The 15,308-nt window shown below is 40.5% G+C and overlaps 1 protein-coding gene across 2 annotated transcripts in view; it reads left to right on the top strand.

The window, feature by feature from the left end:
- Positions 1-523: 523 nt before the first annotated feature.
- Positions 524-15,308, top strand: part of DYM (dymeclin) — a 213,763-nt gene continuing 198,978 nt past the window's right edge. Inside the window, exons 1-4 of one of the 2 annotated variants that reach the window (XM_072416728.1) lie at positions 524-721; positions 8,641-8,693; positions 8,905-8,998; positions 10,139-10,272. In XM_072416728.1, the coding sequence (XP_072272829.1) occupies positions 582-721; positions 8,641-8,693; positions 8,905-8,998; positions 10,139-10,272 (421 nt within the window). In that variant the 5' untranslated portion in view covers positions 524-581. The remainder of the gene's footprint in view (positions 722-8,640; positions 8,694-8,904; positions 8,999-10,138; positions 10,273-15,308) is intronic. The other variant, XM_072416729.1, reaches the window with a different exon arrangement.

Raw genomic sequence — 15,308 nt, 5'->3', positions numbered from 1 at the left:
ACTGTACAAAGTTCATAGACATGTGACTAGCTGTCCCTCAAAATCTAATGCCTGTACCATGGAGTCGTATGTCATTAATACAGTCTAAGGTCAATTTTTTTTTTATTTGGGGGGGCAATTAATTGCATGTTTTTGGGAGGAAACTGGAGTACCCGGAAAACCCAAACAAACAGGGAGAACCTGCAAACTCCATGCAGATAGTGTTCTGGCTGAGATGCGAACTCGGGATCCAGCGCTGCAAAGCACAGAGTGGTAACTACTGAGCTATCCTAAGAATACCACTGATTCCGCTGGGTGGGGGTAGTTTAATTTGGCATTTTGCTTTAGGTGGTCTCCATAGGAGTGAACAGCAGTCATTCCTGATCAGTGATTGAATCACAGAGAACTGCTGTACATTTTAAAATTTTCGCCAAAAACGAGCATGACCATTTGTCTTGAGCGAATATTATGCGTTGTGTGCTTTTAACTGTAGGGTAATCATATTTGCTCATATAACAATATACTCATCGCATTCTTCATGTGTGACACGTGTTTGTGTTTTGCTTTTGTAGGAATGATCAGATTGCTGCTCTTCTAGCAACATGGGTGCCAACAGCAGCACAATCAGTGAACTCCCTGACAATGAATATTTGAAGAAACTGTCTGGGACGGAGGCTATATCAGAGAATGAGCCCTTCTGGAACCAGCTCCTTTCTTTCACCTTCAACACCCCAACAAACAGGTGAGCATAGGAGAAGTACCTCGTATCTAAACTCAGGAAAAATGTAATATGGTGCAGCCTGCCAGCTCATTCTGCATTTGCTGCATTGGCTTTTTTCTCTCCCCTTTATTTTTCCATGGGTGACGACTCCCCATACTGTGCAGCATTTTCACCCTAGGGCAGGAAATGGTTTAGGACTGCAGAACACCTTCCACTAAACGTATCTCCATAACATGGAGGGTGATCTGAGGTTCGCAGAAATACTGGAATACTGCAATGATTCCTGAAGAGTCAGCTGTTGCAGAGCACAGGATGGTATTCACAAAACATTTTTGGTGGTGCATTTACCAGGCTGGTAAATCATAAAGTTAAATGTTCTGGCTTACAGATAATGTAAAAGTTCAGTCCTGTCTTTTCAGTTTTGCTGAGTGTGAAAGTATTAGGATCCCTGTTAGGTTTAAAATTCAGTCTGGAACTTCATGCAAAGAAATTTCCCCTACTTGCTGTCCAAGTGACAATTATTTCACCAGACAGGAAGTGGGGGAACTCTTATAAAGACACAGTCCCTACATTTCTTTGCAGCATTGTGTATTAAGCCCAGAATGTTAACCTGGGCTCACAGGAAATGGGCAAATAATGCTGGGCATCGCTCCATGTGGCACTGGACCCTGAAAAGGTGAATGTGCAGGAGACCGTGTTGGACAGGAACTGTTACAGCAAAAGCATTTTTCTGTTTCACCCAGACTGTCTCTATGGGAAAAAAATGCTGATTTATTCTACCATTGCCCTATCACAATGACAATATATTTTCCTTGGATTTGCTCTTGTATATCTATAATTACAGCTGCTGTTGTATTCATTTCTTTTTGGAACTGCGGCATAATTTTTCAAGTTCTTCATTCTTTCTAATATCCCCCATCTATAAAATCCTGATGTTTCTGCACATTGTGTTGAATGTGCTATTTGATGTCAGCACTTGGACAAGAGAAATAAGTGGGCCATAGGGTTCTCTCTATATCCCTCTAGTCAGGCGCACCACCCAGCACTTTTCAGTGACCACCCAGCTGTCTTTCGGTGGCCGGGGAGAACACTGGCGCAACTTCAAAGTGTTTGTCTGGGCAAAATAAAATGAAAATAATATATTCAGTACATGGTTGCAATACATGCACCTTCTTTTAAGTTGTAGAGATGAGAAAATAATTCCAGCATAGGAGAACTGAGCAAGGATAACACTGCCTGGGATTTCAGTGCTATAGAGGCAGATGGGGAATTTTTTTCTTGTACTTTTGGCTTTAAAGTGGAAATATTCATATATTACATATATGTGCTGGATTTGTTTCACAAGAAGTGAAAATCTGCCCATGTGTGCAAACCTTTAGTTTAGTTTTTGTAAATATGTGTGTAGAAAAAGATTCACATGTGCTGCATCAGAACAGTGCATTTATAAATCGTACCACTAGGTGGCAATCCTAACAGTACTTTCCATCATAATGTTTATTATTATTAAACAGGGTTTATATAGCGCCAACATATTACGCAGCGCTGTACATTAAAGATGGGTTGCAAATGACAGATACAGACAGTGACACAGAAGAAGAAGGCACTGTCCCGAGGAGCTTACAATCCTGGAAGTGGGGGAAGTAACACACTCCATTCCTATTTTGGGTCACAGAGGAAGGGATGGGCCCATGGTCTCTTTTTACTGACATACTGTAAAGTGCTTGTAAATATTTTTCATTTATGCTAAAGCCTCAAAACTTTCCTTGAATACATAGATTTTAAAAAGAACTTTGTTTTTTCTTCAAAGCACCAAATTAAGATCAGAACTGTACAACAATATTATTAAACTGTAATTTTAAAGCACCAACATATTACGCTGCGTTGTACATTAAATAGGGGTTGCAAATGTCAGACAGATACAGACAGTGACACAGGAGGAGGAGGGGACCCTGCCCCGAAGAGCTTACAATCAGAGATTGAAAAGGACGCTATAGCTACTTGCTGTGGACCCAAATCTTTCTGCTCCTATTTCCTCTTTGGTTTCTCCTCCTTTTTTATTTGATGTATAGGCCAAAAAAAAAAAAACTTCTTAAACCTTTTTGACTTGATGCCTAGATACCAAAACGAACTTTGCTGACTTTTTAACCCGAATCATTTTCACACATTGTGTGTATGTAGGGTATAAAATCCTGTTTAATATTAATAATAATAATAATAATAATAATAATAATATAAATATAATTATGGATTGGAGTTCCTCCATTGTAACAATATCACTTTTGGAACATAGAAAGCAGACTATAATTCCAATATTTGTCCATTATGTTTAATAGTGATACTTTCATAGATTTAGGGGACTAGAATTTCTTTGCATTTGGGAGTACCAGTATTTTGAAGGATACTTAAACAGATGGAGCAAAGTCTCCTTGTCATATTTTGAACTTTTTACAAGGACCTAAAATGATGCATTTAGAAGGTCAGCGTGACAGCCAGAAAATTTGCATTTACAGAGGGAGAGGTCATCTGTGGTGGCCCCCATTGTTGGCTGCCTTTGAACTTGAACACTCCCTTGTCAATTTTGCTCTGAATTGGCTCATAATTTTTATTAAAGTGTGAGCATATTACGCAGCGCTGTACATTAAATAGGGGATTCAAATAACAGACAGATACAGACAGTGACACCGGAGGAGAGGACCGTGCCCCAAAGAGCTTACAATCTAAGAGATTGAAAAGGAGGCTATAGCTACTTACTACTTAGGGGGAAGTATCACAAAATAGGAGGTGGGATATGGATTGGTGGGGAAGTAGTGAGGGTTTAGGACACAGAAGAAGACGGGTAGGCGAGTATGAAAAGCTGGGTTTTAAGGGCTCTTTTAAATGAGCAGAAAAAAAGGAGCAAGCCGAATAGGACGAGGAAGACCATTCCAGAGAGTCGGGGCAGCTTTAAAAAAAAAGTCTTGGAGCCGTGCGTGTGATGAGGTAATGAGTGAAGAAGTCATTAGTAGGTCATTGGAGGAGAGAAGAGAGCGGCTGGGGGAGTATTTTTTTTTACCAGGTCAGAAAAGTAAGTGGGACAAGAACTGTGGAGGGATTTGAAGGCAAAGCACAGGAGCTTGAGTTTGATTCTAAAGTGAAATGGAAGCCAATGAATAAAACTGCAAAGAGAAGCAGCAGAAGAAGAGAGGTGGGAAGGATGGACGAGTCTGGCTACAGCATTCATAATAGATTGTAGAGGAGAGAGTCAGGTTAGTGGAATACCAGAGAGGAGGAGTTACTGTAGTCCAGACGAGAGATGATAAGAGCGTGTACAAGGAGTTTGGTGGTCTCTGGGTACACGTAGGGGCAGATTTTGGAGATGTTGTGCAGGTGAAAGTGACATGACTTCCTAGGCAGTACAAGAAAGGAAAATGGCTTCACAATATGATCTTTTTATCAGCTAACAATCTAAGAATTAGGTTTTATTTTAATGATAGCCCCCAGTAGGATTTGGGTAATTTGGGGATTTTGGCGCAGTCTTGTGACCCCAATGAGGAGGTTTTACCCTTCTGGGGGAAAATCTGCCCATAGGACATAGAATTAAAATGCTAATAAAATGTTCCAGCTTTCCAAAAATTGTTAAATATTGACAGTTGCTCATCCCTCCTAGATTGTAAGCTCTTCTGGTCAGAGTCCTCTCCTCCTCCTGTGTCACTGTATCTTTCTGTCATTTGCAACCCCTATTTATGTACAGCGCTGTGTAATATGTTGCCGCTAAATAAATCCTGTTTATTAACAATATTAATACAATTATCCAAATCTTATCTGGGGCTATCATTACACTTGGAATTGTTTGTTCCACAGGTTTTTTTTTTTTCAGAATAAAACTTTATTGTTAGATTGTTAGCCACTGTTCATAGTGTTAAGCCAATTTCCTTCGTGTACAGCCTTGGAAGTCACGTCTTCTGCTGGGGGCAACCATTGTCCTGGAAGGACACGTCGGCCCCTGTAACGTGAGCCTGGGGGGAGGAGGAGAGCCCGGCACATTCTTGAACCAGGGCCGACAATTGACCATGTGAAAGGTTGGCAGTGTTTTGCTTTCTCACTAGTGTGTCGGCGAACAGTGTGAAGTCTTTCTGGAGCGGCCTGTGCGGTTTTATGCAGGGATTTACATAATCACATTTAATATTCCTTTCCCATCTTTACATTCATCTCCTCTTTCCTTCCTTCCGTCATTAACCAAACCGTTCTTCCTGTCGGCTTTGTGGTCAGAGCTTAAACCAATACGTGGAGTTGGGTCCTCTTGGTCAGGTGCCACCTCATGAATCTCGGCGGATGACGCTCGGGAGACGCACCACACTAGGGGCTATAGACGTCTTCATAACAGACTAATTGTTCAGGGGGCCCATTCACCGAGGCCTTGAAGTGTGTATCTATCTTGTAAGGCCATATATCTAACATTTCCTTGAGGTTAGCTGCCTCGCCAGCTTTATTCCTCCTCTTTCTTAAGGCCGCTTGTCCTCTCGGTAACACCAGGAATAGCAAAATAATTGGTTCATTCTTACCAATCCTACGGGGAGTCGTCGTAAGGCAATTTACCTGGGAATTCATCTCCGGAAACATCAGGGGCACGACTTGTAATTTCCTTCTTTACAAGACACTCCTGTGTTATTTTTTTATATTCTTAAACTAGATAGAGAGGCTAAAGCTTCACAATCTCCTGAAATACTTGGACTGGGGCCTGTACGTTTTCTTTCCAAACTGTCCGTGACCCCTTGATCTTATGTTTAACTTTATTTTAATATCTTTTTCCCTCTTCCTGTGTACGAAGTGTACATCTTTTCCTAAATTAGAGGGTATCAAAATGAGTTTTATTATGCGAAGAAAAACTCCAGGTGAGTTGTTATTGTTCATGCTTTTTAGGTAAACTTCTATGAAGGACAAAGCTTCAGGTCCAGGCAGTTCCAATTCAAGTCTATGGAGATGGCTGGAGTAACAAACTGCCCTTAAAGGGGAAATAAACCCGTGCAGCTCACTTGTCCACATTCCATCACGGGCTGTCGCCATCTTCCTTTCTTCTTCTTTCCAGAAACAATCTTCTGCCATCTTGGTAGGCCGTGCTGGGATGACATTACCTCCCATGCAGGCGCACGGAAGTTTGTCCATCCCTGGCACATGCAAGGGAAGCTGGGATTGCCGGTTTCGCTGAAAACCAAAGCTGACCCTGCGCAGCTCAGCTTTTTCACATTTCCGTGGAGCGATTGTGGACATCGCCTATCCCTTTCTGCAATAACCACCTCCCTGATCCTTTATTTTGTAAGTGGGATTTTAAAGCTTTAAACATTGCATGTTGTATTTAAAAAAAAAAAGTGCAGCAATGCAGATGCTTACGACCACCCGGGGAAAAAGGCCAAAAAACTGAACCATTTGTTCAAAAGTTTGCATTTTTTTTGCAAGAAGTTTTAAGCAGTTAAACTGCTAACGATAACTAAGCCTTCTACAGTAAATCTACATTTCGGTACACCAAGCTGTTGACTTTGTGTGTAAGTTGGAACAGGTATATTATTTTAATTAATGCAATTGGAACAGATGTTTGTCTCAACATATTATTCGGCAGCATGTTGTCATTTTCTGTATAAAATACTCACTGTAAGTTATTCACAAACAAAGTAAAAAAAACAAAAAACTACGCATTCATTGACTACTGGAACAATCTGTGCTTTGATATACAAAAAGAAACTGCAGAGTTGTTTTGGTCATTAAAGAGTTACAAGAGGTTGCAGAATAGCGAAAAAATTCTTCTGCAAGTCATGCGAACCACCCCCTCCCCCAATCAAGCCTCGGTCCTGCACACAAACGAGCGGGGAATCCCCATTCATTTGTATCTAGGAGTCGTCCATATGGCTGATGGCCTTAACTTGGGGACTACTTGTACAATAAAAACAAATGTATTTTCTCTGCAGCCCGACGCGTTTCGCCTAATACCTGCCTTGCATGCAGTGTGGGACTGACCCGGATTTTAACATTACCTTGGTGCTTTGGATATCTGTTAGTTTGCAATTTCCCACTTTGGTCCACTCTTGGGAAGCAGGACTATTATTTTCCTCTGATTGTTTAGGGAAATGGCATTGTTTGATATATGCATTATCTTTGAAGGGAATTCCCTTTTGTGTGCAGTTTGATATTTCAAACACCCCATGATTTCCATTTTCCACTAAGGAGTCTCAGTCCTGCTGCAGAATGAGTTTTAAGCCTCCTATAAAATTCTTTGCTACCTATATCTTATATTACCTATATTTATATATGTAAGGTAAATCCTTCAGGTACAGTGAGATCACCTGCAGTGGGTATTTCAGGTGAAAAGCAAGGCACTGATCTCTTTAGCAAAGTCTCCTAGACACTTTGGACAGAACTTTTACACTTAACTTTTGTAGGCTTTTCGAGTGCAATGTCTATAAACCAAATAAAGTCATCTTTTAACAGCAAGTAACCATAAAATGCTTTTATTTCAGCCGCTTTGTTAATACAGCTTTGGTTCCAAGCAGTTTCTCACGTTTTATTTTCTGAGGTCCACAAATACGTAGAGCTTGGAACTTCACGGTTATTTCGCCCCAGCGATGGCTCCCCTGACACCCCCAGACACGGACATCCAGTCCAGTGAAAGCATCAGCTCCATTTTTCTCTTCCTGTCCCTGATTTATATTTCATTTCCGATGATAATTCACCGCACAGTTCCCCCTTTCCAAAAGTGTGACAGCTTGTAGCTTTTGCTTTGTTACACTGATGGACATTTGGTTTCAATTAGCAAGCGCGTACTCAGCCAGAACCGAAGACCACCTTCGAGATAAAATTGAGATTTCCAAGAAACATAGCAGAGAATGAGCTTGGAGGATCAGGAATGAAGAGATGGAACCGAAGGAAATACACAGAGCGAGCCAAAACAAGAGGATTATGAGCTGGGCTCAGATTGCATGATAAGCACAATACAGGAGAGGCTGCATGGAAGGAATTGTGAGCCAAAGCTTGTGTCTGCAATCCTCAATATTTTATGATGATACTTCTTCACCTTAAAGAGGAACCAAAATATGTAAGAGGAGCAAGGCAAAGGGCAAAGAATTGTTCAGAAATATTGACCGTGGTCTTCCTGGAGATGACTTTTCCCTATTACAGACTAGTCAAGCCTTGTTCTGCAATGTAAAGGCATCCATCTTGGTAGAGGCAGGTCATTGCTTCCTCACATCAAACCCTTCATCATGGACAACCATGATTAGCACAATAGTGAAATTACCAGTAAGGGTATCAAACAAATCTTGTCTAAAATCTCATTAGACAATCAGGACAAAAGACTAAATTTTCATAGTTGTATATTTTAGGTTTAGGCTCCAACCTAGATCATCTGTCATCTGTCATTTGCAACCCCTTTTAATGTACAGCGCTGCGTAATATGTTGGTGCTATAAAAATCCTGTTTGATAAAAATAATACGTTTTATGGATTTTAAAGTAAAAGTGTCCTGACTACTGACATTAAAATTCTTACAGGCTTTAAAAAAGTTTTCACTAGTCTTTTTAGCTTCATGCACTGTGGAGTGATTCATTCTCAAAGTCCACAATAAAAGCATTCAAGTCTTTTTTGTTCATCTTCTTTTTCATTCTTCACTGCCCTTTTCCTGTGCACATGCTTTGAAATTACATTAGAGTAGCCTTTTATAACTTTTTTAATATCTGGGAGGGTTTCCCTAAAGTAATGTACTTTGAATGGAATGAATTGTAATGATTATTTATTCAGCATATTAAAAAAAAAAAAGAGAGAGAGAAATAGAAACCGTTCCCCTCTTGCACAGTGGATGTCGGTCTCAGTCTGCGATAGGGTCAAACAACTTTAATACTTTTATACAGGCAATGACATCTTTTCTATCTGTGTGTGTGTGTAGATTACTAATGCAATTTGCTGATTTTCTTTCAGTGCTGATTCAAAGGTGTTGGACGAAGCAACCATCGACATCTGCAAGTCATTAAGTAAGTATTTTATTACAATATTCCAATTTTATTCCAAACAGATCTTTCAGTATTGAGTTGTTGCAGGGGGCCTAATTATTTATCACATATATGTGTGTATGTATGTATGAATATGTGTGTGTGTGTGTGTGTGTGTATATATATATATATATATAATTGGTTCATAATTAGGACATATTTTTATAGTTGCTCTGTCTTTCTATTTTTTCAGTTGAAAACAACCCAAGAACAGGAAACCTCGGCTCTCTAATTAGGGTGCTATTATCGCGGGCTAAAGAACTGAAGATATCTGCAGAATGTGAGAAGTAAGAGCGTGTGCAGACAAAAATATGAATCTGAAATGTGTATATCAGGGGTCTGCAAACCCCGGCCTTTAGACCAGATACAGCCTAGCCAGTAGTCCGTTCCGGCCTAACACCCCCGTGGTCCGTCCGGCCTAATCCCGGCCGGCAGGGGTCAGCAACCCGCAGCTATGGAGCCACATGCGGCTCTTGAGCCTCCTTGTTATGGCCTCTCTTCCCTTTTTACCGCGGCCAGCGTTAACACTTCCGCCGCCGGGGTAAGGGGACATTCCCTCTCCTCTGTATGCATTGCGTAATAGAGGGATTTCTCTTCAGGGGCGTTCCTTTTCCTCAGGGCGAAACCATCAGCAAGAGAGTCCGGCCTAGTGTGCTTTCTTGACCTCCTAAAATGGCCTAGTAGCCAAAAACGTTTGCTAACCCTCGTCTTATATGCTTCTTTTCTATGTGTAGTACAACATTCATCCAATAGGTGGCACTGCAGGATCAGTGTGTTATATTAGTGAATATTCATAGCAATAGCACACAAGGGGTGTGTATGTGTGTATTTTATTAATATTAGACAGGATTTATATAGTGCCAATGTATTACACAGGGCTGTATTAATAATATTAGGAGTTACAAATGACAGACAGATGCAGACAGTGACACAGGAGGAGAAGAGGACCCTCCCCGAAGAACCTACAATCTAGGGGATATATATATATTGTAATTATTGATAATTGTAAGCTCTATTTATAAAGCACTGACATATTTGGCAGCACTGTACAATAAATAGGGTGTTGCAAATGACAGACAGATGCAAGAGAAGAGATTAAAAAATATATATCAAAATCTGCTGTCAATAGTGTATTACTAAAAAGCTATATAATTGTAGTCCGTTCCTGTCGCTTGTTTTTCCGACCAACTCTCTGTCACTAATCTGTCCTGTAGTGGTGTAGAGGGTGGCAGGAGGGTAAAACAACATTTCTAAGGCTCTGGCACAAGCATTGGTAGGGATAACTATCCATTTTTTTTTTATTTAGGATGGAGAGCTTTTTTTTCCAATTACAGACTGGTAGTGCTTATGTGTATGTACTATGTGTTTAGTAGGATTCTGTGGTGATTGCATTTCATTATAAATTGAATGTCTTTTTTTTGTTTCAGTCAACTTTTCCTCTGGCAAACCCACAATGCCCTCTTCATAATTAGCTGTCTTCTGAAGGTCTTTATCAGCCGTGTCTCAGAGAAGGAGCTACTTAATCATTTCTCCTATCACCAGACCGAGCCTGGATCATACGGTGAGTCTGCTCTAAAAGATGTGAAGCTGGACTTCACAGACAGATACAAAACATACAACGTGTCCATCCTGTGATTTACACATCAGCTTTAGTTAAAGCGGAACTAAACTATTACACCTAAAAATTGCAATCAGACAGGTCCTTTAATGCATAAGGGACAGGTGATGTCCCTTTTGTAATAAAATACTATTATCTGCCTTGGTGTTCTCCCCAGCTTCTATTAGCTGAGCCCACCACCCAGCACTTTTCAGTAACCACCCGGCTATTTTACTTAAAAGTTGGGATACAATACAGGGGCCGCCTTCAGCCTGGCTAGAGCTTCTTCCCACCCAGCTTAAAAACAATCTTGTGGGGACGTAAAAAGAACTTTCATTTACCTTATTACCTCGCATTTATGCATTCTCATTTTTGAGTTCTTGTCAGCTCCTTTTTTTATTTTTATTACTACACAGTATTTATTTAGCACCAACATATTACATCCTGTAATATCCTCCTATCTCCCTTCTCCAATATGTTTCCAAACTTCTTGATCTCCTTGTCTACAAAACTCTACAAAAAACTCATCGATTACCTGAGCACCAATTCTCTCCTTGACCCTCTCCAGTCTGGCTTTTGAGCTGCCCATTCCACCAAAACAGCCCTTACTAATGTGGCCAATGACCTCCACAGAGTCTTTACTAAGTCTTAAGGCAACTTTTCCCTGCTCCTTCTCCTTGATCTTTCTTCTGCTTTTGTCACCGTTGATCACCCCCTTCTAATACAAATCATGCGCTCCATTGGTATCAGTGACACTGCTCTCTCTTGATTTGCTTCCTATCTGTCTGACCGCTCCTTTCATGTTTCTTTCAATGGTAATTCCTTGTCGCCCACTCTCCTCCCTGTTGGTGTTCCCCAAAGATCAGTCCTTGGACCGGTTCTCTTTTCTCTGTACACCTCCTCTCTCGGTAGTCTCATATCCTCCTTTGGGTTACAGTACCATCTGTATGCTGATGACACCCAAATTTATCTGTCCACCCCTGACCTGTCTCCCTCAGTCCTGCATAAGGTCTCATGCTGCCTGTCAGCCATCTCATCATGGATGTCTGACCGATTCCTGAAACTCAACCTGGATAAAACAGAACTCATCATCATCCCCCCCGACATATATCTAACTGTTAACAAATATATCTAACTGTTAACAACACTGTTATTCAGCCCTCCCCTCAGGCACCTTATCTTGGCTTCACCTTTTATTCTGCCCTCTCATTTACTCCCCATATTTAGAACATGTCCAGGTCCTGTCACTTTCACCTGCGCAACATCTCCCTACTTGTACCCAGAGACCACCAAACTCCTTGGACACGTTCTTATCATCTCTCGTCTGGACTACTGTAACCTCCTCCTCTCTGGTATTCCACTAACCCGACTCTCTCCTCTACAATCTATTATGAATGCAGCAGCCAGACGCATCCATCCTTCCCACCACTACTCTTCTGCTGCATCTCTTTATAGTTCTCTTCATTGGCTTCCATTTCACTTTAGAATCAAATTCTTCTTCTGTGCTTTGCCTTCAAATCCCTCCACAGCTCTTGTTCCACTTACCTTTCTGCCCTGATAGAAAAATACTCTCACAGCTGCTCTCTTCGCTCCTCCAATGGCCTACTAATGACTTCCTCACTCATAACCTCTTCACCCACACATTTACATGCCTGATTGGCTCCTTCATATAAACCACCTTTTCATTGCATTCTAAAGCCCTGTGTGGATGTCTGACTGATGTCAGATTTCAGTCGCTGGAAATGATTTCTTGTGATTGTTTCCAGTGACAAGAGATCGAACAAGCTCACAGCACAGCAGTGTTGTTCTGTTCTATTGAGAGGGGAGGGCAAGAAAATGGCACTGTATATTTCTGGCACTTAGCATCTAGGATAGCACCACTTTCGTGCTTGCTTGTTCATCAATCTGTCCTCGCATTTTAATGAAGGACATCAGTGGACCCCTATACACTAGCTGAAAAATCTAGCAGGTGTAGATCAGTCCCCTGACTTGCTTTAAAAATGTCTTATTCAGTTGTCAAATAGACCATTATGGGCTCTGCTTACTTTAATAAATTCCACCTTGGACACTTGGCATGTACCTTGACACATGGCATGCCACCATTGTTGATGGATAACTTTATCTTAGGTACCCTTGTGGTTATAAATGCACAGTTATGTTCCTGAAATTATTTTGTTTCCCATTACATTTGTCTTATTACATCTCCTCGCTGTTAATATGCCAAGGGGTAAGAGCTTTATCAGATTGCGGTAGGAAAGATATCCTGTAGATGGCGCTAAATGAACAGCATAATCTAGCGGCTGTTGATGCCTGTGCATACGTTGCTTTTATAAATGTTGTCCAAGAGGGAAAATTGGGTCATAATGAGCAGGTCATAAAAGTAAACTTGTCTGCAGTGTGTTAATATAACAAATCTAACATGGGATAAACTTTTTATCATGCTTCAGCGATAAGATCTAGACGATAGAATGATATGGAGAATGAATAGAGTAGGAATTTGTGCCTCTCAGGTCAGTTTTGAGTGACGCCAATGATTTGAAATAGTGACCAGCAATGTAAAAGGCATTCACCCCACTGGGCACCACACTAATACACTGTGTATAGCTGTGTATATAATAATTGTAGCAGGGGTTCCCTGAAGACCTGAAAATTATTTCAAGGATTCCCCCATGTTAAAAAGATTGAGAAACCCTGGTGCAATGTCTCCTTTATTTTGCTCTTTGGTTTGAGGGGGTTCAGTCTGCAGGGCCCACATTACCTCCTGATGACCTTCATCAGGCCCTTCCCAAACTTCCATGCACAATATGGCAATTAAAAAAGGGTACAAATATGGCTGGCTGAGCCTGATAGAGAGGAGCTTCTAATCACTGTTATTGCTGTGTCTGTATTTTTTTTTTACCAGAATTTGAGCTTTAAGTACATAATTTTATTAATAATAGCACCTTTTTTGTTTGTCGATTATTTTTCTCATTTTTATGGTTTATAACTTGATGTCCAGTCTTTATGGCTATTGTTAAACTAATATTAAAGAAAATATATATGTTTAAAAGCAAAACATGCATGTGTACCATATTGCTTGAATCTACCCTATTTTTCCAATTATGGCACATCAATGCATAAAAATGCACAGGAATGAATGGGGCATTAGGATGCCATGGACCTGGGTGATGCACTGTACTGGCACAATAAATTCACACGTGCTAAGTTTGATTGAGCTTGCTGTTACTTTGAATAGTTCTGACTCCCTTTGCAAGCATACACCGGGGTAATGGGTAAGGGCGACTTCTTTATTATTTTATTATTTATACATATTTTTACATATTACACAGCACTGTATATTGATTTGGAGGTGCAAATGACAGATACAGAGATTGACACAAGAGGAGCAGAGGACCCAGAAGAGCTTACAATCTAAGAAGTGAAGGAAGTAGCATGCAATAGGAGGGGAATAATATCTTTATCCTTCTTTTACTGTCTGGCGACAAAGTGCTTCTTTTCAGTGCATAGGATAAAGCAAGGGCACCTCCTACGACAGCCTTTCTCAAACTTTTTAATGTGTACGGACCTTTTAAATAACTAATTATAGAAGGTATTCCTTACTATATCCACAGCTTACACTATAATATTGTGGTGGTCAGTGGGAAGAGAACCTTTTCTTGCCACCTTGCTGGCCACCCTTACAGAGATAGACAAAGATTATTGGTGTCACCTAAACTGACCTTAGAGTCACAAACTGCTCAAGGAACCCCTGGCAACCTGTGGAGGAACCTTGGTAGATACATTTTCTTTGCTTCTACCATAAGGTAAATGGCTTTCCCAATCTATTGGTAAGTAAGACAGGCAAACCTTTAGGTAGTCAACTTTCTTAATTCTTCTTTAAGGCAGTAAAGGAGTATTCAATGCTCTAAAGGAAGCAGAACCTGCATATATATTATGTAATTATGATCACTGCCATAGTCCTACATTGACACAATCAATGCACATCAAATGATTTGTCATAGAACTGATTTACATTATCATATTAACCTACACATCCAAGAAAAATGTAAAAAGTCTGCGGATGAACCTGCTTGCCATCGAGCATATTTTTGTTGGCAAATAAATTTCCATCCTGGAGCCCAGTTATTCCAACGGCAGACATGTAATCTCTTAATAATTTTTTCATTCTTATAATTGTGTATAAAGTAAAAGGCAGCGGTGGCTCCAGTCATCTGGTCAGACTGTTTACAGTGTGACATTTGCGTCCTCCGCACGTAGCTCGGCATCAGGGTGACCTCAACTAATGGTATCAATTTCTGAGGCCTGAGAGGAAATCCACGGGGAGCTCCGGGCGCCTTATTGTAGTGAATACAATACATACTTTGCATTGCTAACTCTATTTCATAGCATCACATTGCTGCTGGGTCCGAATTAATTTCTGTGATTCATAATATGTTTGCTTTCCTGTATGGCAGTTGGATTGTTTTGTTTGCTTTCTTTTCTTTCATTTAGATAAAGAGTTACCTTCCTACTTTGGCGCCTTGTAATTACATTTTAAGAATGGGCTTCTGGAAGTATATTGACACGTAATATATTAAATGCCAAATTCAATCTTAAAGCTGAACTACAGGTATTGTATTTCCACCGATGAAACAAATCAATTGGATGAGAAAAAATACAACAAAAACGCAATACTAAAATCCACTTTTATTTACCTAAATCCACGATCATCCAAAGTCTTCAATCTTCTTACATACAGAGCAGTGAAGTCCTACTTTAGTTGTCCATGTTTTATCTGAATGCATGGGGGGCTTACTGTAGGCTCTCCAGTGTTGGGGGCTTATAAGAATCTAGAAAACTCTCATTGTAGTGACATGAGTGGTTTAGCGTGGGCAAATTTTTCACCAGCCACTGTTCCAGACATGGAGCTTGATTTATTAAAGCTCTCCAAGGCTGGAGAGGATACACTTTCATCAGGGAAGCAGGATTCAAAACATTTACTAGCATATGACTTTGAAGAA

This window comes from Pyxicephalus adspersus, chromosome 6, assembly GCF_032062135.1.
Source record: "Pyxicephalus adspersus chromosome 6, UCB_Pads_2.0, whole genome shotgun sequence".
Lineage (NCBI taxonomy): Eukaryota > Metazoa > Chordata > Amphibia > Anura > Pyxicephalidae > Pyxicephalus > Pyxicephalus adspersus.
This window is presented reverse-complemented; position numbering and strand designations above follow the sequence as displayed.